This window comes from Buteo buteo, chromosome 2 (assembly GCF_964188355.1).
Source record: "Buteo buteo chromosome 2, bButBut1.hap1.1, whole genome shotgun sequence".
NCBI classification, from domain to species: Eukaryota; Metazoa; Chordata; class Aves; order Accipitriformes; family Accipitridae; genus Buteo; species Buteo buteo.
Window position 1 is genome coordinate 53,899,895 of NC_134172.1, and position 26,022 is coordinate 53,925,916.

The 26,022-nt window shown below is 39.3% G+C and overlaps 1 protein-coding gene across 1 annotated transcript in view; it reads left to right on the top strand.

Moving 5' to 3' along the window:
- CNTNAP2 (contactin associated protein 2) overlaps positions 1 to 26,022 on the top strand; it is a 1,269,587-nt gene that overhangs the window by 891,284 nt on the left and 352,281 nt on the right. Inside the window, exon 13 of the mRNA XM_075054733.1 lies at positions 1,505 to 1,705. Coding sequence (XP_074910834.1) covers positions 1,505 to 1,705 — 201 coding nt within the window. The remainder of the gene's footprint in view (positions 1 to 1,504; positions 1,706 to 26,022) is intronic.

Below are 26,022 nucleotides of genomic sequence, written 5' to 3' on the forward strand. Positions count from 1 at the left end.
CACAGCTTGGGTAAAAATGTGAAAACCTTGATAAACTGCAGTGGTTTTAGTATTAATCACAAAGTAATGTAATCACATAAGAATCTGGTACATCGCTGTTGTTACAGTACTGCAAAGCAGTGTTGCTCACCAGCCCATAGCAACTTACCATGTGTTTTCAGTTTGTGTGGCAGGGTTTTTGGTAGTGGGGGAGAGGCTGCAGGGATGGCTTCTGTGAAAAGCTTCTAGAAGCTTCCCCGGCTCCAAGTCGGACCTGCCTCTAGCCAAGGCCAAGCCCATCAGCGATGGTGGTAGAGCCTCTGGGAGAACAGATTTAAGAAGGGGAACTTGCAGTGAGTGAGGGGATTGGAATGTGAGAGGAACCCCTCTGCAGACACGGAGGTCAGTGAAGAAGGAGGGGAGGAGGTGCGCCGGAGGAGGGGATGCCCCTGCAGCCTGTGGTGAGACGGCAGGCTGTGCCCCCCCAGCCCATGGGGGGGAGCGGGGGAGCAGATGCCCACCTGCAGCCTGGGGAGGAGCCCACGGTGGAGCAGGGGGATGCCCCCCAAGATGGCTGTGACTCCATGGGAAAGCCCATGCTGGAGCAGTCTGTGACTGAAGGACTGCAGCCCATGGGAAGAACTCACGTTGGAGAAGTTCGTGGAGGACTGTCTCCTGTGGGAGAGATGCCACAGTGGAGCAGGGGAAGAGTGAGGAGTCCTCCTGCCCCTGAGGAGGAAGGAGCGACAGAGACAATGTGTGATGAGTTGACCCCAACCCCCCGTCCCCTGTTCCCCTGCGCTGCTGGAAGGGAGGAGATGGAGAGAACCAGGAGTGGAGTTGAGCTGTAAAGGAGGGAGGGGTGGGGGGAAGGTGTTCTAAGGTTTGGTTTTACTTCCTAGTGTCCTTGTTTTGATTTGATTTGTAGTCAATTAAATTGATTTTATTTCTTCCCCAAGTTGAGCCTGTCTTTTGTCCTTGACCATAAGTGGGGAGTGATCCCTCCCAGTCCTTGTCTCAACCCATGAGCCTGCCTTTATATTTTCTCCTCATCCCACGGTGGCCAGGGGTGGGGAGGAGTGAGTGAGCAGCTTCGTGGTGTTTTGTTGCTGCCTGGGCTGAAACCATGACACCATGCACAGTGAATTTTCCTCACATAGAAACCTTGAATCTTCAGTGCATCAGCCTTGTGTCCTCCTAATCAATTTCTGATCAAAGCTAATCCTTATTAGTTCCATATGTCACTATTAACATCAGTTGTTCAAGGAAGTCTCCTCACACAGTATATTGGTTATCAAAACTACAAAGGCAATCTGGGTTTCTTCCTTTCATCATTTCATAGTTGTTGGAACTATGCTCTTAACATGATGACTTCTCATGTGCAATGCCCTTCTTCTCCACTACGCCCTCAAAAAATACCTTGCAGAACATTTTTATCTTTTGTGAAAGGCCTAGATTTATTTTATTTCAGTTCCACTGTCTGTCTTTACCAATTCTTGTCTTGTCTTTTTCCCCTCTTTTTCAGAGGATAAAGTATGGACAACTGTCTACCATGATCTGCAAATGCAGACTTCTGTGGGAGGCAACAGCCTGGAGAAGTTATCTGTACTGCAGCTCAACTACAGTGCAACGATGGACCAGATTTCTGCCATTACCAGTAGTGCTGAATACTGTGAGCAGTTTATCTCCTATTCTTGCAAGATGTCCCGGCTGCTGAATACACCAGGTAGGCTGAGAATGGGATATCAATTAAATACAGTGTTAAAGAACTTCATCTGAACAATTCAACAGGTATTGTTGTCAGACCTGTCAATTCAGTGAACATACTTCTTTTTTCTCCTTCATTAAGGTTCACAAAGAGGTAAATAATTGAAAATACAGAAGAAACTATTTTCTCAGGAAATTTTGCCTGTTTGCTTCCTACTAAAATGAATTTTCTTGCACCACAAATATGTGTGTTCTCTCAGATCTGTTGCTCCTTCAAGCAGGAGGTTTTTGGTAAACAGGGTAACTTTGAAAGTTTAATCAATAGAGGCATTGAAAAATTGCTTTGAACTTTATCCTGTTTTTCTGGTTGTCAGTTTTCATATGCTACAGTCAGCAAGGGCACTGGCTGAATGAGGGTTGGAATTTTCACACTAATACCTCTGAAACAGTTTCTTAAACACAGAGTATTTGTGGGTAATCAGATGCCTTACATATTGTAGAGAATGCCATGGTCACTAATGTGGTGTGTGAGAAATACGATACGCTATTACCTACAAGTAGATTCATTATAAGTTTCTCCTTTTGCTGTGTAGCTTTACTGGAAGAGAACAGTCCTAGTACTGCTTGCTATATGTGCCTCCTCAACAAGTCTTACCTGTAACTGATAAAGACAGAAGTATTAGTTATTCCAGAATAATTAAAACAGCACATGAGGAAGGAATTTAGTTTTAGAAACTAGTACTTTATCTATGCTCTAATTGTGTATGATAGCATTTGATGATAGATAAACCTTTAATGGTTCTTAATGAAGACTGGTTTATAAGTGGATACGCATATTCATGATTGTGAAATCAGTTCATTGTGATAGGAGCAATTAAAATGCATTTCAGATGAAACTAATGGCTGGATGCTTACAGTGTTACACTTTAAGCTGTTTCCCCACATGAATTTATTTTGGTATATTTTCTTATGGTGCTGTAGATAAGGATTCATTTAGCTTGCATGTGCATCTTATCCTTATTTCCATAAGCATTCCATTAGTTAATAGATACTGTAATGCTTGTTACTCCTCTCCCTCCTCCCTGCTGTTTTTGAACTATTTCTAATGCATGGTTTGTCTCTGTTGCTATTATTTTGCTTAATTTACTGTAGCACAAAGAATCTGCAAAGTGGAAAATTGTTTCTTCTTTCTTGGGCCGTAATGTATAGGATCCTGAATCACATTCATAATTAGAAATATTGTGATTAGATCCTGCTGATGGATACAAGCTCCTTGTTTGCATATGCGTCAGAAAAGTAGTATATGGTTGTATCTTTGGGCAGGTATTTAGAAGGTGAATTTGCTTGGGGATGGAGCTGGAGATAAAGTGCATAGAAAGCTCACAGAGCACTGTTAAATTCCCCTTTGAATGTGTAGGACTATTATTTCAGGACCAAGTTGTACTTGTTAGTATATATTTATATTACAATAAAAGAAATATATACTGTAATTGCAGACGCTTGCCTTAGCTTCTAGGTTTAAAAGAACAATTAAGCAGCACACAAAATAATAACTTACTGAAAATTTCTTTAATGAAAAATCAATTCCAGATATTTGCATTTTTAAGTTGCTTAGAAATGTTTGGATGTATTTTGCAGATCCCTCTTTCTTTATGTTTTTACTTTTTATATGGAAAGGTAACTTCTCTTAGAAATTCTTTATAAGCCAGTTTTTTGGTCTGGAAAGTGAGTTTCTGGAGATGTTCTGAGGTGGGTTTTCTTCCTTTAAGTGAGAGAAAGAAACAACAAAGGCAGACCATTTTAACCTAGACAGTAAGAAAAAGATCACACTGCAGTGTTTGCATAACACCTGTAATCGTTTGTACACATAGCACAGGAGTGATTTGTGTGTTAGTGCGGAAGAGGCCAATACATTTTCTTTCTAAGCTATGTGTCCTTGGCTTCAGTGCATGGCTTCCAAGCTAAGGAACTAATTTTTCATAGCTTTCTCTGTTTCTTTTCTTTTTTTTTTTTTTGGAGGATTGCCTTATTTGGTAAATATATTATGACACCCTATTCATCTCACAGCACAGCTCCAAGTATTCATGTGGCTTCTTCCACCACAGAGCTTTCTATATAAATCATTGCAGTATGGTGCCCACACAAAGAAATGAAAAAAAAAAAAAATCAACATTTTTGTATTCCTCAGGAAGCAGAATCCCGGTTGTATTGAAGCCAGTGGTAAAACCTCTATAGACTTCATGGGATCAGGGTAGCATTTGTGGCCTTGACCACAGGTGCTTTTCTAGGTCACAACTTTTCCATTACACCTTTCAGATATTTAAGTAACCACTAAGAATAGACTAGTCCTTTTTTTTTTTAAATTGCATGAAAGAGAACAGAGAAAATGGAGAAAATTCAGCAACTCAACTTTTTCACCTTTTTGCCTCCTGGGGATCACGTCACTTTATAACATGATTCCTTCTCAGGGAGAAATTGCTCAGTTAACATATTTAAACAAGTCAGGATTGAAGCTGTTTATTGATCTATTAATGGCAAGTGATTAACCATCAGTGAACTATAGCTTTTGCTGCTTTTAGTTCTGTATTTCCTGACAAGGTATAGGTACATACAATTGCACTAATATGTGTTCTGCTGCTAATAATAGCTTAAATAGGGGGGTTTTTATGCAGTGGAAATAGCATCAAAATGTTCTGTTTGTGGGAAGCCTTCATATTAATAAACCTGTTTTGTTGGGGTTTTTTTTTTGGCTACAGGCACAGTGGTTGAAGAATTCTTATTGTCACATGCTTTGAGAGCAACACATGAAAAGCAGTCTATACAAACTGAGAATTCTCATTCTTCTGAGTTTTAGACTTTGAGTCTTTATTCCTTCAAGTCCATGTCTTTTTTTTTTTGTAATCATGGGCTTTCATCCAAGCAAAATAACATGTACATCCCAGACAACAGATTAAAATCATTGCCAACAATAGGGATTAGGAGTCAGAATGCCATTTCCTTTCCATGTAGTCTGAGGGAAGCCGGTAATAAGATGTTCTATGTAAAATAAAATCATAAGTGACTTCTGAAAACATACCAGAAAACGGGAATCTCATAAGACTATAGGATAATTCAGGTTTGAAGGGGCTGCAGAAGGTCACCTGGTCCAATTTTCTGCTCAAAGCTAGATGAACAGTCCTTGTCTAGTAGTAAGTGAAGACTATCTGGAAATCCAATTTTCCTTCCTTACTGTTTTAGGTTTGGGTTTTTTGTTTGGTTTGAACTTGTAGCCCAATATGTTTTAAATTATGTTCAGACCTAGGGGTCTGTTTCAAAGCTTTAACAAAAGATCATCAGAAAACCAAAATTAGTCAAGATATCTTGGTGACTTTCTTAAGAAAGCACAAAACCAGACACCTCTGCAGAAAATACAACACATTATCACAATAGACAATAAATCTATAGGTACCCTGTAAATTTCTGGGGAAGCCATTTTCAAGCAGGGAGCCTGCAGTGGATGCAGTTGTCTCACAGTCTTTGTCAATTGACTACGTACTGAGGAGATCTGTGTTCAGTTCCTGACTCTGATACAGATTTCCTCTATGACTTTAACAATTTATTTAATTTTTCTTTTTTTCTTCAGTTTGGTCAACATGAGGCCAACACTTCTTATTCCTGTATTCTCTATTTAGATAATACGTTTTTTAGAACAGGAATTCCTTTGTGAATGTGCAGTTATCAGCATGATAGAGGCTTGATCTTGGCAATCCAAGTAACTATTACTGTTAAAAAATGAGTGAAATGATAAGCCCATGGATCATAATTGCAATTTAGTAACAGTGTACATGTATATGTAAATTTGAAAAAAAAAATAAATCAGACTTTTTGTTTTGTTTTGCTCTTTTACATTTACACTTCATATCCTCTTTTTTTCTTGTTTCCTTGGAAACTTCCAATTTGAGAAGATAATGATATGTTTAGTACTGAGGACATGCAGAAAGCTAGCTGTTTCCTGAGTTCGCAGTGCCCGTATACTTTCCAGTTGGTACGGGAGGTGATAGGACATTTCCCTCATTTGCAAACAGGAACTTGGAGGTAGAAGAAAGTTCTTTTGTGCCCAGTGGTTAACTACGGAAAGAGGCAATGCAGGTTGTAGAATCACTTTGCTTTTATAGGAAGCTTCCCTTCTTTGCTGTAAGAAACAAAGTGATACAGAGGACAGTGATACAATATACTAATAGAATGCAGAATGCTAGTTAATAAAATTATATATCTTCATCCACTGTTGTCATTAGACTTCCTAATAACACCTGCTTGTGACTTCCTTGGTATGAAATTCTCCATGGGCCACTGATCTCAGCCTCCGAAATGGGGAAGGAACAGCATGCTGGTTCTGCCATTCTTCCCTTCATGCTGGAAATGAGACCCTGAAGAGAGGAGGGCTGCTGTGTTCACAGTATCTATGAGTCTGTCATTTCCCAGAGCTGTGGGAGCTGTAACAAATAATCAGAGTGTGGGAGCTAAAAGCATAGATACAGAGAACAGAACGAGATCTGTTGGTGTTATGTTCCAATTTTTATTCCTATTCATTGTGCCTGCAGGCAGCATATGAAAACCATAAAGCAGAGTTACTGCAGTACATGAATTACTGTTTCATGCCTGTTTGTTTTTGGAGGAAATGAGACAGCAGCTTCATGAACTCAGCAGTTTAACAGGTGAAATAGAAAACTTAATTTGCTGTTTGGTTGTTGTAGTTACAACAAAGCAATTGTAATACCAGTAGTAAATAAGACTTATGGGTAGACTGAGATAAAAACAAAGTCAAAAATTGCAATATGGTATTTTTCCTAAGTAGCCATCCAAATCAGAACTTTATATATAAACTTTCACATCGCTAGACATTAGCTGATCTAGAATGCTAGTTGCAGATATAATTCCTGCTTAATAAGAGTTTTTGAAAAAGAGTCTGAGAGAGGAATGGGATTTCTGCAGTCCTACAGTGATGAATGGAAGCTGCTCCAAAACTTGCTCAGGCTTCAGCATTCAATTCTCAATGTTCTTTCAGAAAACATGCCTGTAAGCTTTCATGTATCTTGTCCAGCCTTAAGAAATGTATTGATTGATCCTTTCTTCTCTGTCAGTGTTCTAGAAAAGCTGATTTCAACTTCTAGAGATTTTTCAAGCACAAGGGTAGCAGGAACAATGTCCTTGCTCTGCTCTGATCTACATGCTCATGTCCCAGAAGTGCAAGCCAACAGCTTTTGGAGATTTCTTTTTTCCTTAGTTGTTGTCATGTTGCTATAGAACTGAAGCAGACATTAATTCATAGGTTAAATATTTCTCATGAAATACATAGCAGTCCTCCTAAGTAAATGTTAGGTAGGTAAATGGTTAGTTAAGAGGTCATTTTTCCAGTCCAGTATTAATACACCCTTCTCTCATGTCTTTGTTTCACTCTGCACCTTTGCTTGTTTCTTAGTAATTCCTTTACATTGTTTTGGTACTGTGATCACTGAGTCTTTTAGTTTCACTTTATCTTCATCATTTTTTTAGCTGGTAAACTATTTTTGCTAATTTTCCAAGTTACCTTTGCTGTTGTGTAGGAATTAGACTTAATCCAGTTATCACTAAGTGGAAAAGGTACATGTTGCTTTGGTGTTTGTTAGAAATAATAGTAGCTGATAAGAGCTTTGTGAATATTAGACATCTTCTATGGAAAGTGTAACTGCAGTGCTGTGAGCCCTAGTTTCTTTGCTGTCTTTTTAAGGAAAAGTAGTGCATTTGAGTTTTAACTTTGCGTTATAGCAGAATGTTCCAAACTGGTTGTTTCTCATACCCACTCTGCATATGTACTCTGCCTGTTGCGGGAAAAGATTCACTATCTTTATTTCTTAAAAGAAAGATAGAGGAAGGTAATAATTACACCATGGTTTGTACTGAACCCTGTTTTATAAAAACTGTTTAAAATCATTCATGGTTATTGTTTTCACAGAAACAGTCAGAGGCATTTCTTCTTCATGAACTGAGGTTGTTCTGGGGAAAAGTCATCTTTCTTGATCAATGACCGAAAATATTAGTTTACTAATTTCTCAGACAGAATGGATCTAGATGGTATATAATTGCGTGTCTTGACAAGAATTTCTCTTTCACCCATATTCTAAATGCATTCACATTACTCTGAGTATTTTTTCTTATTCAAAGATGCAGTAAAAATATCCAGTGTTTCTTTTTTCATTCCCATTCCCGAGATGAATGTGTGTCATAAACAACTGTATGACGAATCAAGCTAAACCTATGCAATTCAGAGAAGATGATACTTTCCAGTGCATAAAATGAAAAGATCATAAGAAAGAGCTCCATTGCAGACGACACCAAGTTGGGAGGGAGGGATGATCTGCTCAAGGGTAGGGCTCTACAGAGGGATCTGGACAGGCTGGATCGATGGGCCAAGGCTAATTGTATGAGGTTCAACAAGGCCAAGTGCCAGGTCCTGCACTTCAGTCACAACAAATCCATGCAGCGCTACGGGATTGGGGGAGAGTGACTGGAAAGCTACCTGGCAGAAAAAGACCTGGGGGTAATGTTTGACAGCCGGCTGAATATGAGCCAGCGGTGTGCCCAGGTGGCCAAGAAGGCCAACGGCATCCTGGCCTGCATCAGAAATAGTGTGGCCAGCAGGACTAGGCAAGTGATTGTTCCTCTGTATTCGGCACTGGTGAGGCTGCACCTTGAGTACTGTGTTCAGTTTTGGGCCCCTGACTACAGGAAAGACATTGAGGTACTGGAGTGTGTCCAGAGAAGGCAACAAAGCTGGTGAAGGGCCTGGAGCACAAGTCTTATGAGGAGCGGCTGAGGGAACTGGGGTTGTTTAGCCTGGAGAAAAGTAGGCTGATGGGAGACCTCATCACTCTCTATAACTACCTGAAAGGAGGTTGTAGTGAGGTGGGTGTTGGTCTCTTCTATCGAGTAGCTACTGATAGGATGAGAGGAAATGGTCTCAAGTTGCACCAGGGGAGGTTTAAATTGGATATTAGGAAAAATTTCTTCACCAAAAGGGTTGTCAAGCATTGGAAAAGGCTGCCCAGGGTAGTGGTGGAGTCATCATCCCTGGAGGTGTTCAAAAAACACATAGATGAGGCACTTCAGGACAGTAGTCATGATGGTGTTGGTTTGACGGTTGGACTCAATGATCTTAAAGGTCTTTTCGAACCTAAACAATTCTATGATTCCCTTCTGTGTTATGGACTTCTCTTGGCCTTTTCTTCATTGCCCTGCATTGCCTTATAAGAAGACAAGTGTTCAACTTCTGTTGAAACATTGCCTGCCCTGTTTTCATGGATGAGATGATACTGTTCCATTTCTTGAGGCTGTGAGTTTTACTGATTATCTGAAGGTTATAGTTAGGTTTTCCTAAATTCTAACCTGAGCTTTCCCAGCTGACAGCCTGGGGGGTTGAGCTGTATCTTCTATATTTGGTTTTACATTTGGAAAGCCTTTCTGCTTCTCAGGAGCCTCTTTAAACAGCCTTTAGTGTTTGGATTTTGGAAGTACTGGAACTGCTTTGTAAGAACTACTTCTTGTTCTTAGTAATGTTATCAGATCCCACCCCCTATATCATACATGTTTTTCGTAGTGAGTTCATCAGATAAACCTCTGTAGCACAGCAGAATGCATATGAACTTGAGAATGGATATGGTGTGATTACTAACATATGTGTTGCTATTTGAGGTATGAACAGCCCCAAATACATCTTATTCCAGGATTATGTTTGACTATGTTTTTTACTGCACTTTTTATGTATGTATGCTTGATGTTATTTATCAAATCAGTATATTAAAATGTTTTTCTGAATTGCCTCTGAAACAGAGTGCCTGAAATATTTTCCCCTTTTCACCTTGTGAATAATTCCGCATACATTTTCCCTATTTTTCCACATTTTCCTTATAGTATAACCCATTCTTTCCATGAACCCCCTTCAATGATTTCATATTCTGCCTGCATACATTTTCTAACATTAAAACAATGTCACTTAGACCAGCCAACATTGCCTGAGTGTGTATGAGGATGGAGTTTTACTAAACATTAAAGCGAGTATGCAAAAAGTACAACATATTTTAAAATCAGGTTCACATAACATCATTGCTATTATAATCTGGGGGAGGAGAGTGCATTGTGCCCTTGAACTTCTGTGCCTTCATGTGCTCGTGGCATGAGCCATACGTACCTGTAGATTTCTTTGTGGAAATCTATATACATACAGATATTTCTATAGAAGGAAATGGCCTCCAGATAATGATCACTTCTTAGACGGAATTACTTCAACAAGTTCCTTTTTCAATTATCTGTTGAAATATTTTGTTTTGTGAGATTTGCTCAATGTGAGAAGATGAAAAAACTTAATTAATCTCTGATTTTCTGTAAGGTAGACATATTTTACTGAAAAGGCATATGGATGGTAACTTCTATTTTCAAGGAATTTGTGTTGACAGCAAAAATGATTCATGTTCACTTCCTTAGATTCTTGGAATAAGGAGTGGGAAAGATATTTAACTAGATTAATAGGACTAGGAATAAAAAAATCAATAACCATATTTTGTGGAAAAGTGGATCTGCAGATTTAAAAAAAAGAAAAAAAAGGGCTATTACCATATCTACTGGTGGAAATTTAAACTTCAAATCTGGGCATTTGTTGGCCAGTGCAATTATAAAGATAGAGCTGCTAACAAGATGCAAAAGATTGAAATGCAGTCCAGCATTTCAGAAGCAGAAGCTAAACATTTGGAATCAGTTACCAACTTAGCTGCTGAACTAGTATGAGTTTCAGAAAGTGGCAGCTGATTAGTACACGTTTCTATCTCAGTTACCCTAGAAAAGACACATTATACCAGTTTCTGTTGGAAGCCTACCCCAATACTCCTTTGCGGAAATAGCTAGTGTGTTTTGGTAGTCAGCATGAACTCTGTAAAGCAAACATATGCTCCACAACTAATAGTGGGGGTTCACCTGCAACTTGTTAAGATCCTGTGCATTGCCACAACAGCAATGATGATGCTTTGTTTAAACTACAGATATGCAATTGGATACATGTAACTTACAAGATAGATCTTACTAACTCATAAACTCAAGACCTATTTATTACCTGTCAAGCTATTTTTAAAATGACACGTCTACCAAAGCACTTGCGTAGATGAATAGCTATAATTAATCTGTTGTACCAAGTTTAAATTGTATCCACAAAAATATTTGTATTTTGGAACATGCTTTACTATTAAACAGAATCTTTTCTCCCATCACCTTAAGAACTAATAATCTGCTTTCTGCTAACATTAGTCAATCTCAGAAGTTCTTTTTGCCTTTTTTTCTCTTTCCCCTTTACTCATTCCTCTTTGATGTTTTATTGTGTCTCTACCTCTGATACTTGTGACATATTCTGATTTCATATACACTTTTGTAAAATCTTAATAGCATTTACAGTGGTGTTACTCTTGAATGACACAGGAGTAACAGATCAAAGCTTCTTTTTCTTTTTAATCATCTGTCTTCTATAGCATGGACTGTGTTTTCATTTTTTTGCAAAACGCTGTGTCAAGTAGCAAGAATGTTTGGAAGAGATACTGAACCAATTTCTTTTCCAGAAAACCTGAAATTGCAAGCAGACCAAAAAAATTGTCCAGACATATAAGATAACTCATCTGTGATGATACTCTGCACCACTATACCAATTTTTCACCCACAGATCTAAAAATATTGTAACAAAATCTCCAAAGGTTAGGAGTTGGAAGTAATGAGAGTTTTGTTTTGTTTTGTTTGGATTGGGAGTTTTGGTTCTGTTTGTTTAAAGATTTATATGCAAAGTGTGTTTGAATGTGGCAGTCCTTAATGATCAATGCAGATCAACATTTACCATGCTAAGCAGAGAGGACTGAACCAAAAAAAATCTTGACTCTTGCTCTGATTAGTACTGCACCTTGATTTCTGGCCTGATGGCCAGCTCTGTTGTTCACAATCATGTTCAAGTACAAGAAATCTGTAACACCAGCCAGACTTTGTGAACACAGAAAAAAGAAAGAAGGATAATGATTGGTAACTGAAAGTCTGCCAAAGGCCAAATTAGGTCTTTCCTCTGATAAAGTTTTACCCACAGAACTTCTTCCTAATACCCACTTGGCTCATTATTAAAGTGGAGCAACTGAATATATACATATACTTCAGTGAGAAGGTAGTTGATCCATGTTTGCATGCAGCATCCCAATGTCAAGGTCTGCTTTTCTTTGGAGTCACATGCAGATTTCATATTGTACAGTAACACCTGGACAAAAGAAAAATAATCCAGTAACCCATTATGTCAGATCACTTGGTGTCCTCTGTGGGCTGACCGTTAGTGTTTTGTATTTTATATGGATTCCAGTGAACACAAGAAAAAAAGTAAGCAATTCCTATGTTCATAGTATTACTGTTGTCAAGATTCATTTTTATTCAAAGAAGTGCAGCTGTATGAACTAATGCTTAGAGAAAGAGAAAAAGGTTTGATGCTTTTTTGAATGTCATGCTAACTTTGGTAATCCTTTTACTATATGCCTTTTCATCAGGAATTCACTGTCCATCTATATTTTAAGAGCAAACACACAGAAAAATTCCTGTCAATCCAGTCTATTAAAGGATTCTTTTTCTCCATCTCCCAAACTTTGTAATCCTTGCTCAGAGATATGACTGAGGAATGATAATAGAATAGCTCCTCTTCTTTGTCAATGACTGAAAAATAACAATGCTTTCTTGCTGACAAAATCTTGAATAAATAAGTTAAGCATAATCAAAACAAATTTTAAAATAATTTCTCTTGTACTTCAGGATATTCTTTGAGATTTCTCACAGATTAATTGCAGTGCAACACTAATGACAGAAACATGGACCTTACTAAATTCCTTTCTCCTGTATTAAGACTGATTATTAATGACATTTTATTGGAGTAGGGTGGTGAGCATGTTTTTAGCTGCTCTTTTATTCCTAATGCCTCTGTATTTCATCAGTAAAAATTAGTAAATCACTCACAATCCTACAAACTAAAGGAGTAGCATGTTTGCAAGTCACAGAACATCTTGCGAGTGTATTCCTGGTATAATAATTTATCCAAGACAGTAAGCAATAGCTCGCTTAGGTCTGTATCAAAGGGCAAAATCTGTAATTAATAAGAAATAAGTTTCTTGAATGAAGCTGAAGGGGACTTTCAGCAAGCAACCTTTTCTGTCTCTCTCTGGCTTTTAAATAATCCACTTAAAGGGATTATTTAAAGAGAAACTTAAGAAATGGTAATGACTGGGATTACTGTCATTCTGGAGAAAGTAGGGCTCTGTTCTGTTGTGTATTTTCTTATACAAAAATAATGTGACAGAAGTCTGAAAAAAAGGTATCAAAATTGGTATTGCCTAGTATTGCCAGAGGAGTGCCTAAGCCTGTACATGTCTGTCCTGGGCTGTACAGGGCTGCAGTAACAGGCCACACTTGGCCAGAGTCTATGATGAAGAGTTTAGTAATAAATTCTGCATAGGAACTTCCCCACATTCTTCCTATATAAATGAATAAACTTGTCATTTCTGTAGTTTTACTATGTTTTAATTAAAATGCAATATTATTACTCTATAATAAAAACTCCAACCTACAAAAACTGATATCAAATTTAAATACAGATTAAAAGCCCTGGATTATCAACACCACAAATTCTTGTTTGTTTCTGGTGATTGAGTTTTACTGGGATATGGATATTTACACAAATAGGCCATGTTAACGTTTAAGGGAAATGCTTTGTATGTTGTCTTATTGTGTGATGTTCTTTCTATAAATAAACTTAACAAATTTATTTCATGTTTTTTCCCTCATACTTTGCTACTATGTTTTACTCATATGTTGTACTATCATTAGGATTTTCAAAAAGATCAGAATACTTCTTTTTTACATATATATAATTTGGTAGTAAAATTTGTTCAAATATTTCTAAGAGTTATCTCTTCCCCAAAATAGGCATTTCAGGAGGATAGGAGGATTCAAAATATTCACAATATACACTGTAAATTTTAAACTGTAGTGGAGTATTTAAATAGTAACTTTGTAAAGAAAAACATGCAAAGGAAAAAATATGTTTCTTAGTGTATAGCTTCAATACTAAAGGAAACAATTTTTTTTAATTTAATTAATTTTTAGTTTTTTAATTTTTCTGCCTTTTTTTCCTTCATTCTCTTATAAGTCCATTCTTTCATGTTACTGATTACTTCATTCTTCCTCTCTTTCTTGCTTTTTAATGGACTAGTTCTTATTAATACATGTGGAAGGCTTATTGCTTCCACTGATAATTTTTTCAAGCTATGAAAATTTTTTTGGAGATGCTGCTTCTCTCTGTTTACAGCGCTGTTCTTCAAATTTTTTTCAGACTCTTCAGAAGAAGATGGGGAAGGGTTTAAAAGATATTGGGGGCAGTGAGAGAGGATCAGAGTTTAGCAGGTGGAGATAAATGATAATCGGCAGTGCTGTGGAAAGATTGTGGAATTTGAAAGCTGCTTGGGAAGAGGGTAGCACAAAGAGATTTTTAGGAGATGATGGAGAATCCAAATCACACTGTGTATACAGTAGCTGAAAGGCTTATGTCAGCCAACAAAAATATACTGAAGGGATCATTGTTGAGCTTAATTACTTTGTTTTCAAATTGGAGTTGGTTTAATTGAAACTAATGTACTAATATTGGCTAGGTTTGTGGAAATTAAGACTGCTATGGAAGGATTCTAGAAAGTGTGGAAGTGGTGCAGAATAATAAGAATATTAGAAATGCTTGAATAGCTTTATGCAGTTAGAAAAATAGGACAGTACTTCAGAGTTCTAAGTTGAATAAAGTCACATTTAGTGTAACTTCCTTGAAATCAGTAGAATAATGAAAATTCAATTTGCCACATAAGATGTTTTCAAGTTTTGATTAATTTAATGGCATTTGCTATGTTTTAAAAATGAAGCCTTTTGAAAATGCAGAGCAAGTTGTAGGTCAAAAAAAAGTACAAAATGGCTTTTAGTGTCTGGACATTTCCTGGACTGTGGGGAAAAAAAGAGCTGTTGTTGCTTTCATTCAATACCATTTTAGAACTAAGTGCTTTACAGTTTCATAGAAAACACCACAGGACTTCTATGGTACAGTAAACCCACATTTGCTTTGATCAACATAGAACTTCACACTACCACATGCCACTTGTAGAAATGTGTTCTAATCTAAAGTGGTTTTGAAATTTCACTAGCCCCTTAAACAGCTATGCACTCTTGAGTTCTGCTTTGGAATGCACTAAAAGAATCTCTTCATATGCTGTTGGAGGTTGGTACTCTTTTCACTCTCTGACATTAAATTATCCAAATAAAATAGTTAAAAAGCAAGCACAGTCCAAAAAGTGAGTTCCCTAGAACTTCCCTAGAGGATTCAACCAAAGACAGGTGATCAATTTAAGTATTAACTCCAATTTAAATGCGTGTACCAATTTAATTCAAAGTCTGTGACTGAAGAAGATAAAAAAGTTTGAAGGTTTGCAGTACAATTGGTTTTATTAATTGAAAACTAGCATGTAAAGGAAATTTTGAAAATATTGGAATTCTGAGTTCTTCATCCAGGTCTGACCACTTCAGATCCCACACGAAATGGTAGTGCCTGAAAATTATTTTTATTGTGTGGCTGTTCAGCTATCAAGATAAAATGAACTGATAGTCTCAGTCTACTTCGTCCTGGGCATATGTTGCATGTAATGTAATCATCATCATTGCTGGCAGCTTCTGTGGCTGCCTTAGCTAAGGTTACCAACTGGCCAATCTGCTAGTCTCTTACATCAGCTGATATAGGGTTGTGTGAGCAATTTATTTTTGGTTAGCTGAATGTTGGGGGAAAATAAGTGAAGAATAGAACAAAACTTTAAAAAAATCTGGTTTTAAAAGGTGAAATTCTTCAGGTCAAATTATGATATGTTTCACATTTTACAGCTAATTGATATAAATTAATAACTGAATTATTGTTTTGCAAAATATAAAACAAGAAATTACAATTTTTATATTTTTTTCCCCTTAGTTGTTTTTGGTCTAAACAGTGTGCTGAGTTTGACATTGAACAGTTTCCTCAGCTAAAATCCATGGTTTTGGAAGGGAAAGATGTTTTGACTCCAAAATTGATGGGGTCCCACTTGGGTTATGTTGGCAGTGGTCAGACTCATGCTGAGTTAGCACATTTGCATAGTTGCTACTTGATTTGTATTTATTCATGAGTAAGACGGACCAAATTTATCAAAATTATTAACGAATCTAGCAATTATTATTGGCATTTATTTATATTAAGGTAATTACCAGGTGAAATTGCTACAGTTATACTTTATTATATACTTCTATACAGTATATTTCTGTCTGTAGGTCATATTGGATTATACCACATTATACCACATTTCAGAATAAAATGGTTTCCCACAGTGAACAAGCACAGCCATCCTCATCCTGCAGTCACCCAGAAGTGTTGCTGTCATTTGATAAGATTATGCTTTTTACACTAAGTAACAAAGTACAGATCTTGTTTATTTGCCAATTAATTAAGTGTTTTTTCATCAGCTCTAATGGGAGCTTGATTGGCTTTTAAGGACCAGGGACTAAATTTTGCCCTCAAATTATTTTTCAAGTTTGGAGACAGAAGTGGTTTTGTATCCTAATATATGTAATGACAGGGATGAGAGAAAATGTGTTATTTTCCTTCCTCTGATATTTGGTGGTTTTGTAAAAATATTTCTATAAACCGGAGATAATATTTTCCGATATGGTCAGTACAATATTAAGTGTATGATAGTCAAAATGATTCTTTTACATGTACTGGCATTTCAGTATTTGTGTTACAGTGTCTTTCCTTCCAGTTTATTTTACAGCAATGTTCTAGTTTGTTGTTGGAATTTGATGCTGGACCAGAGCCACAGGTCAGCATACTTTGGCTGGAAAATGTTTTTTAAATAGCATTAAGTATGGAGATTTACATGAGTGTCCTGGTTTCAGCTGGGATAGAGTTAACTGTCTTCGTAGTAGCTGGTACAGTGTTATGTTTTGAGTTCAGTATGTGAAGAATGTTGATAACACTGATGTTTTCAGTTATTGCTCAGTAGTGTTTAGACTATAGTCAAGTATTTTTTCAGCTTCTCATGCCCAGCCAGGGCACCTGACCCAAACTGGCCAATGGTGTATTCCATACCATGTGACGTCCCATCTAGTTTAGGAACTGGGAAGGGGGGGGGCAGGGAATCGCTGCTCGGGGACTGGCTGGGTGTCGGTCGGCGGGTGGTGAGCAGTTGCCCTGCACATTATTTGTACATTTCAATCCTTTATTACTACTGTTGTCATTTTATTAGTGTTATTGTTATAAATTGAGACCACAATGGATCATAATCCAATAAAAAATTTATTAATTGTAGCAAGTAGAATATGAGCAAAGACAGCGCTGGGCGGCAGGGGAGTCTATGTTCCGCCAACTGCCGCGCCTCTCATTTGAAACACCCTCTTTTTATCAGTCCTTCAGTTCCGCATTCGTGGAGTAATCTGCGCATGTCTCGGTTGTTGCTAGGGGGTCTTTTTCTGCCTTCTGGTGGTCGTTGAGGCTGAAGGCTGAAGTCTTCCTCGGTTACTTTTAGATAACCTTTTCCATATATGGTTTTCAACTTGCTGTATAGTAATTCTCAGAACTGTTTTGCAAGCTCTACTTCCAAGCAAAGCAATAACTATTTCCCGCCTTGCGGTTTCTTTAAGCAGTCCTTATCTTAGTAATCTCACAAAATAGTTTCAACTTATACAAGCGGTATCTGACTAGGCTTATGTAAGCAATGGCTTATTTAATCTTTATATTGGCTTAGCATAAATCTTAATAAACAATACTTTAGTCTCTAGTTTCTCACAATCCCCCCTTTTTCTTTTTATCCTATTATTGTTTATTAGACACTACTTTCATTCTCAACACTATAAGCCAACCTTTTTCCACAACCCCAACATTTATCATAACATTCACAAGGTAATATCTCACAGTTACATTCATAGCATTCTCGTGGCATGGTACACTCACAATAATCTTCATCTTCATTGGTAGATATCTTCTTATTTTCTTTCTCCAACTTCGTGGTTAAGATAAGTAGTTTGGTCATATAAAACATAGCATAGTATACAAGGCCCAAATATAAGTCCTAGGATTAACATAATAAGCGGTCCTGCTAAAGTAGACAACAAAGTGGTTAGCCAAGGTAAAGCATTCTTAGAAAAGGTGGGTGGATTCAATATTTTATTCGGCTCAACAGGGAGTGGATCATGTGGCATTTTAATTTTTCTTATGAGAAAGTGTCCTCCCCAATCTTTAGGAATTCCCGCATAGACACGTATTCCCCATGTTCGTCCTACTAACCACGTGTCCTCTAGGGGATGTAATACTTGAAATTTGATGTGTGTACGGATCTGTTTACGTGGAGCTACATAATCCACATCACGCAGACCTGTAAGATCTACACCTGTATTTTCGGGTACACATCCATTAGGGGTCCAGGCTGCTTTTATATATTTATCAGGAGTCTTTACTGTCCAGCCCGAGGCTATTGTCTCACATCCCCAATAACCACAATAATAGTGCCCGGGATAATTACAGTAAGGCTGTCCAGAGGCCGGGCATATATAAAATGGAGGTCCTTTTTCCTCCTTCTGCTTGGGTTATTATCAATAGCACAATTAACGGTATACCAGGAAAAAGGGTGTTCGTTAATCTTTTAATTAATTTTAGTAAATTCTTACCAGTCCTGGGGAAGTTTAGCCATGATTGCCTTTGCATCCCATTTTTCTGATTCGTTTCTCCACAGTTGGTTTCTCTTCTGCCTCGCCCGTCGACTCGGTTGCTTCGAGCCACGGGGTGTACCATCTTCTCGGCAGCAAGGGAATTCTTCAGGAGAATAGCTGTTTCGGGTTTTCTGCCTGTGTACATAGGCCTCCCACTTCGCAGTATTAACTAATGGGGTCAGGCAAGGCACGGTTAGTACTTCCCTCCGACACCGGACAGTTATGATCTCAGTCACAAAGGGGACTGGTTGATTTGGGTGGTAACAATAATATTGGGGGTGTATTCCCTTAACAAAAATATCCCACCATTGGGGGGATCCTTTTACGATTTCTCGTCTTCGTTCAAATTGTTTTAATTTCCAATCAGTTAATGATCTTTCAAATTTATAGCACTGTTCACAGACTCCGTTTGGAGGGTACCCCTCATAACAGTGCACCCACCATTTGTCCTGGCATACCTTACATTTAAAACATACAAATGGATAACAATCACACGGTGGGTTGCTACACCTTAATCGTAGGTTTTGTATATAATTGTTCCTTATTTCCGTAGGATCCCTATATTCTATAATACACCACTAGAGATCCTATGAATGCAATTACAAAACAAATCACACACTTTACACCAAAGGGCAAGGCTTCAAAATAATCAAACCAAGCGTGTATCATTAATATAATCTTGGTGTCACCGGGTGCACTGACCACCTTCCAGTGGGGTCCTGTTACTGGGCCTTTAATGCGACTGGCATGAGTCCATCCACGCTCAGCAGTCCGGACAACTGTTTCTGTTGTAAGTAAAACAAGATAGGGTCCCTCCCAGTTGGGTTTTAGGGTTTCTTCTTTCCACGTTTTAATTAATACCCAATCCCCAGGTTTAAGATTATGAATTTTTAAGTCCAACGGCGGTCGTTGTACAATCAGTCCACATTACCAAAGCTTGTTACGATGTTCTGCTAATTGTAAAACATAGTCATTAATCGCACGGTCCCGAATTAAAATGTTTGTTTGTGGGCTTTCAATCCGATAGGGCATTCCATACACCATTTCGAATGCTGAAATTCCCACATCCGTTCGGGGTTTAGTTTCCCGAACTCTGTGGATGCCATGGTGTATGGTATTCCCACTTAATACCTAAGTATCCTGTTAGATCTTTAACAATTTTGACACAAAGTGTTTTCCTCTGTCCGAGTCAATTACTTCAGGTACTCCATATCGAGGTATAATGATTTCAAGCAACACTTTAGTAACTTGGTCAGCCGTCGCCTTGGAGGTAGGAAAAGCCTCAACATAATGTGTTAAATGATCCACCATCACTAATAAATATTTGTGACGCCCTACCCTGGGTAGGTCAGTAAAATCCACTTGTATGTGTGAATAGTTCAGTACCTTCTCCTGGGTACAAAAATTCAGCTGGGTTAATTGCTCCAATAGTTTTTAAAGATAATTTAGGGGATTCTATAAAAAGCCATTTTTCTGCTTTTTGTTGTAACACTCCCCTGATATTATGAGGTGCATATAAGACAACGTCTCCATTAAAAGTAATGCGATTTGTTTCCTCGAGTAATAAGGCTGCAGCAACGATTATTTGTAAACAACTTGGCCAACCTCTGCTTACAGGGTCCAACAGCTTTGATAAATATGCTACCGGTTTCTTTTGTCCGGCCCATTCCTGAGTTAATACTCCGAATGCCGTTCCTTCATGTATATTAACAAATATATGGAATGGTCGCTTTAAATCTGGTAGACTTAATACCGGTGCTTGGCTTAGCTCTTTTCTTTTGAGACTGACAAATTGCTCTCGATCTTGCGAGGTCCATTTGGGTATTTTGTCTTTAGACAGTTGTTCATATAAAAATTTAACTTTAAAACTATAGTTTTCTATCCATTGCCTACAATACCCAAATAGCCCTAATACCTGCCGAATTTGTTTTTTAGTGACAGGCATAGGTAATTCCTGAATTGCTTTAATGCGCTCTGGATCTAATATCTTCTTGCCGTTAAACAAATAACGTCCCAAGTATTTCACTTTTTCTTCTACAAATTGTAACTTTTCTTGTGATACCCATAGTCCTTTTTGGGCAAGAAAATTTAGAAGTCGAATGGTTTCTTTTTTTAAATTCTCCTGATTATTTCCTGCTATAAGCAGATCATCCACGTATGGTAAAAGTACATTTCCCTCTTGTACCTGGTATTCTTTTAAGACTTCTTCCAGGGCCTGTCCAAACAAATTAGGGGACTCAGTGAACCCCTGGGGGAGCACGGTCCATCTTAATTGCTGTCTGCGGCCTGTCTCTATATCTTCCCATTCAAAGGCAAAATAATCACGGCATTCTTCTGCCACTGGACAGGCTCAAAAGGCATCTTTTAGATCAACCACACTATACCAGGAGTTATGCGGTCCTAACTTACTCAGAAGTGTATATGGATTTGCTACTACAGGGAACCGGGTGATAGGTCTTTTATTTATTTCTCTTAAATCATGTACGAGCCGATATTTCCCATTTGGTTTCTTTACAGGCAAAATGGGGGTATTAAAGGGTGACATACACGGCTCTAAGATGCCTTGCGTTACCAATCGATCAATTTCTGGTTTTAATCCTCTCCGTCCTTCTAGAGATATGGGATATTGTTTTACCCTCACAGGTATGTGGGGTTCAGAAATTTGGATTTTAATTGGTGGGATTTTTAGTTTACTAATTGTGTCCGGAGAGTACCAGACATCGGGGTTGATTTGTTTTTGATCTTCTACGATCAAAGGATAAGTAGACACTGTTAGTTCTTGATTTTTTTACTTTAATTTCTAATTGTAATTCGACAATTAAATCTCGTCCCAGTAGATTAAATTCTGCTTCAGGGACGAGCAAGAGTTCACCCATTCCAAATTTATTTTCAGTTTCGAATAGCATATTTTTGATTTTGCTGACTTTAAAGGGTTCTCCTTTTGCCCCGATAACTTGTACTTTTTCAGGAGGAACTTTACATCCCTCAGGTATTTGTTTAATAGTTGATTTCTCAGCTCCAGTGTCTACTAAAAAGGTGAACTCTTGTTTATGGGGACATATTTTTAATTTTATCTAGGGCTCGTGATGACTCCGGTCCCCTAATATATAGAGCCCCTGACTCTCCTATTCCGTTTTTAATATTTCTTCATCCTTGATTCTTTCTCTGCAATTCTTCTTTATATGTCCCTTCTTTCCACAGTAAAAACAACATCTCTGTTCCTTCTTTACTACTACGTTCCCTTGTTTCATTCCAGCCGAAAGGTGTTCATTAGTCCGCCCTTTGCGATCCTCTCTGACTGCCTCTATTCTGCCAGTCCTCTAACTTTTAAATTTTCCTTCTGATGTCTTCCCATGATTTGGCCACAAACTGAGTCTTGAGGAGTATTTGCCCTAAAGGCTCGTCTGGGTTTACCCCAGAGTACAGTTGAAGGGCTTTTCTTAATCGTTCTAGTCACTCAGTAGGGCTTTCGTCTTTCTTTTGCTTTTCATTAAATGCCTTATTGATATTCTGGCCACGGGGTACTACTTCTCTAATTCCTTGAATTACTATAGTTCTCAGGTCCTGCATATGAGTTCTATGCACCGGATCCTGATTATCCCAATTAGGTCTTTGAAGTGGCCATTTAATATCTGCTTGGGGTCCCTGGACATGTTGAGCATCCCACAGTCTCAGTCCTGTTCGTCTAATCATATCTCTTTCCTCGGTAGTAAATAATTGACCAAGGATAGATTGCATCTCATCCCAAGTATAAAGACTTGGTCCCAAAAATTGATCTAATCTTTCTGCCACTCCGAGTGGGTCCTCAATTAAGTTTCCCATCTCGGTTCTTTTAAAATCCCGCAGGTCAGCCGAATTTAGACATACGGAAATGTATCCAATCGCAGGTTGAGGTCCCCCCATGGGTATTTCCCTTAGGGGATACATCTGAGCTGCCCCTGTTTGACTTCTAGTCACACGTCTCAGAGGAGGGGGAGACCCCTGTTCCGACCCTGATGGGGGAGTGGGCGCTCTAGGGACTTCTGGAGGAGCTGTGGGAGCAGGAGGAGGAACGTAAGGAGGGGGAGTCAGAAGGATTTCGTCCAATTCTTCCTTCTTTTTCTTTTGTTTAGTTTTTTGTTCATTCAATGGATAAAGTCTAGCTTCTGGTCTTTCCAGCCAAACTTCCGCATATTGATTCTCCTCTGGGTTAAGAGGTTTTTTATTATTAACCCAGAGGTTTAATTGTTGTTTTATCCAATCTTCTTCTGACCCATAGACTGGCCAGAAGACATTTTTAGAAATCTTCTTCCCTCCCCATATCTTAGTACAATAATAGATCATCTTCTGTTTATCTTTCCCTTGAGTTCCAGGGAAATATCTCCAATGGTCTAAGATATATGTCAGAGGGGTATTCCTAGGTACAGTAGGTACCCTTCCCATGGAAGTCGAAGGCTTGCTGCCCTTCGCCCCCATCTTCTGGACTATCTGTATACACACTCACTCATTCCCCTTATTCCTGGCCCAGTCCCTCGCGGGAGGTGGGAACCGCAGTACTAAAGGGTCCACACTCGCTTGGTTCAGTATATCGAACCTCTCATTCATTATAGTCCAGGAAAACCCAATCCCGCCCGGACGGCACACCCGCGACCAAACATCGCAATATACTTACGCGTCCTGCGTCTTCGTCCGGACTCCCGTGCACAGAAATTTTATGGGATTTTACCGGTTTTCCTTTGCTCACTATTCTAGAATTTAGGTTCGTCGGTAAGGTTGAAGTAGGCTGTTGGTCGCGGGGCCGCGAATTGTCGCGGGGCGCGCCTCCCCGGAGGACCAAAGTCTACCGTTCCTTATCCGAGTCACGGCACCAAGAATTGTTATAAATTGAGACCACAATGGATCATAATCCAATAAAAAATTTATTAATTGTAGCAAGTAGAATATGAGCAAAGACAGCGCTGGGCGGCAGGGGAGTCTATGTTCCGCCAACTGCCGCGCCTCTCATTTGAAACACCCTCTTTTTATCAGTCCTTCAGTTCCGCATTCGTGGAGTAATCTGCGCATGTCTCGGTTGTTGCTAGGGGGTCTTTTTCTGCCTTCTGGTGGTCGTTGAGGCTGAAGGCTGAAGTCTTCCTCGGTTACTTTTAGATAACCTTTTCCATATATGGTTTTCAACTTGCTGTATAGTAATTCTCAGAACTGTTTTGCAAGCTCTACTTCCAAGCAAAGCAATAACTATTTCCCGCCTTGCGGTTTCTTTAAGCAGTCCTTATCTTAGTAATCTCACAAAATAGTTTCAACTTATACAAGCGGTATCTGACTAGGCTTATGTAAGCAATGGCTTATTTAATCTTTATATTGGCTTAGCATAAATCTTAATAAACAATACTTTAGTCTCTAGTTTCTCACAATATCATTATCATTATTAGTTTCTTCTTTTCTGTTCTATTAAACTGTTCTTATCTCAAGCCACGAGTTTTACTTCTTTTCCTGATTTTCTCCCCCATCCCACTGGATGGGGGGGAGTGAGTGAGAGGCTGCGTGGTGCTTAGTTGCTGGCTGGGGTTAAACCACGACAGTCCTTTTTGGTGCCCAACGTGGGGCCCGAAGGGTTGAGATAACGACAAACCTGACCAGAGCTTGTTAAAACAAATTTGTTCTAAGCATTCATTATGTTGATTTATGTATTAGAGTTGTTGCTCTGGTTTTTAAAACTCTGTTATGTATCTCCTCGCTTGCTGTATGTAGTTCCTCTTCTACTGCTTATCATCCGTGGGAGGTGGATTAAAGTTTTCGCTTTGATGGTATAACTCTGGTTTATGGTATGATAAAGTCATCGGCTGTGGGATTAATCCAGTATTTGCACTTAGCATTGTCACCTTTATACTGTGGGAGCCGTTTGTGGGAAACTATTAATAATTATACCATTTACCTTTCCTCCATGGAAAACCAGTCTATGTGTGGGGTACCTTTCTTCCCCTCTCCTTTCTCCTTCGGTCCAGTTACAATGGTGTTTGAGAATTTTGAGAAATTTGAATACTCCTGGAATGTTGGGACTAGCATGGTCCTAGCCCTACTGCTAGGAATTAGCATGCTTCTGAATGTGGTTCAGCTCTCGTTTAAGGTTAAACAGCTATTTAAGAAGATCACCCAGAGGTGTGCCCCAAGGCTGGATAATTATGAATGGCAGGGTGTGTGGGGTAGTATGAGCAAGTACCTAGAAAAGTGGGCACCTCCAGTGTTTTGGAAATTCACCCCTGAACAAGTGCAGAATCCAGAAGAACTAGTAAAATATTTGGAAAAGGTATGCTGTCACCCCGGCAGCTCCAGAGAGATACAAATCACTGCAACATGCTGGGGCCTGGCCCATGCCTATCAAGCCCTGTTCGACACCATTCAGTACCCTCAAGGGGAAGAGAAAGTCTCTGGACCTAACAACAATATTATGAGCACCGTGGCCACCCAAACCTTGGCAACTGGCACTGCAGTCCCTCCAGCCCCGGCAAGGAGCATTGCAGGCACCCAGACCTTGGCGACAGGCACCATGACCCCTCCAGCCCCGGCGATGAGAACTCGGGCTACCCAAACCTCAACAACAAGCACTGCAGCCCCTCCAGCCCCGGCAATGAGCACAGCAGCTACCCAAACCTCGGCGACGGGCACTGCGGTCCCTCCAGCCCCATCGACGGGTACTGCTGCTACCCAAACCTCGGCGACAGACACTGCGGTTATCCAAAACCCGATGAGCGATACTGCAACTGAACCAGCGGACCAACCTGCACCAGCATCAGTTGCCCCCGTACAGAAAAAGAAATATACAAAAAAATCAGTTCACTTAGCAAAGGATGAAGATGAACCAGGGCCATCACAGGAACCGGAGGAAGAGGCAGAATCAGAGGTAATAACCCGGTCCCTATCCTTGAGTGAGCTGCGGGATTTGCGAAAAGACTTTAGCCGCCGTATAGGTGAGCATATTATCACCTGGCTCCTCCGATGCTGGGACAATGGGGCTAATAGCTTGGAATTAGAAGGTAGAGAAGCCAAGCAGCTGGGATCGCTTGCCAGGGAAGGTGGCATTGACAAGGCAATTGGAAGAGGGACACAAGCCATCAGCCTCTGGAGGCGACTCCTGTCAAGTGTGAAGGAAAGGTACCCCTTTGAGGAAGATGTTATATGTCAATCAAGCAAGTGGACCACCATGGAAAAAGGTATTCAATATCTGAGGGAATTAGCTGTGCTAGAGACGATCATCATGACCCTGACAACCCACAATTACCCAAAGATCCAGACGAAATCCAATGCACACGACCCATGTGGCGGAAGTTTGTACGGAGCGCACCATCATCCTATGCCAACGCATTGGCAGTAATGGCCTGGAAGGATGAAGAGGCGCCGACAGTGGAGGAAGTGGCTCGCCAACTCTGTCAAATATGAAGAAAATCTCTCCTCCTCCCTACAAGCTTGCATTGCGGCTGTGGAGAAGCTGTCCGAGGATTTCCAGCAATTCAAAGAGGATATGTCCTACTC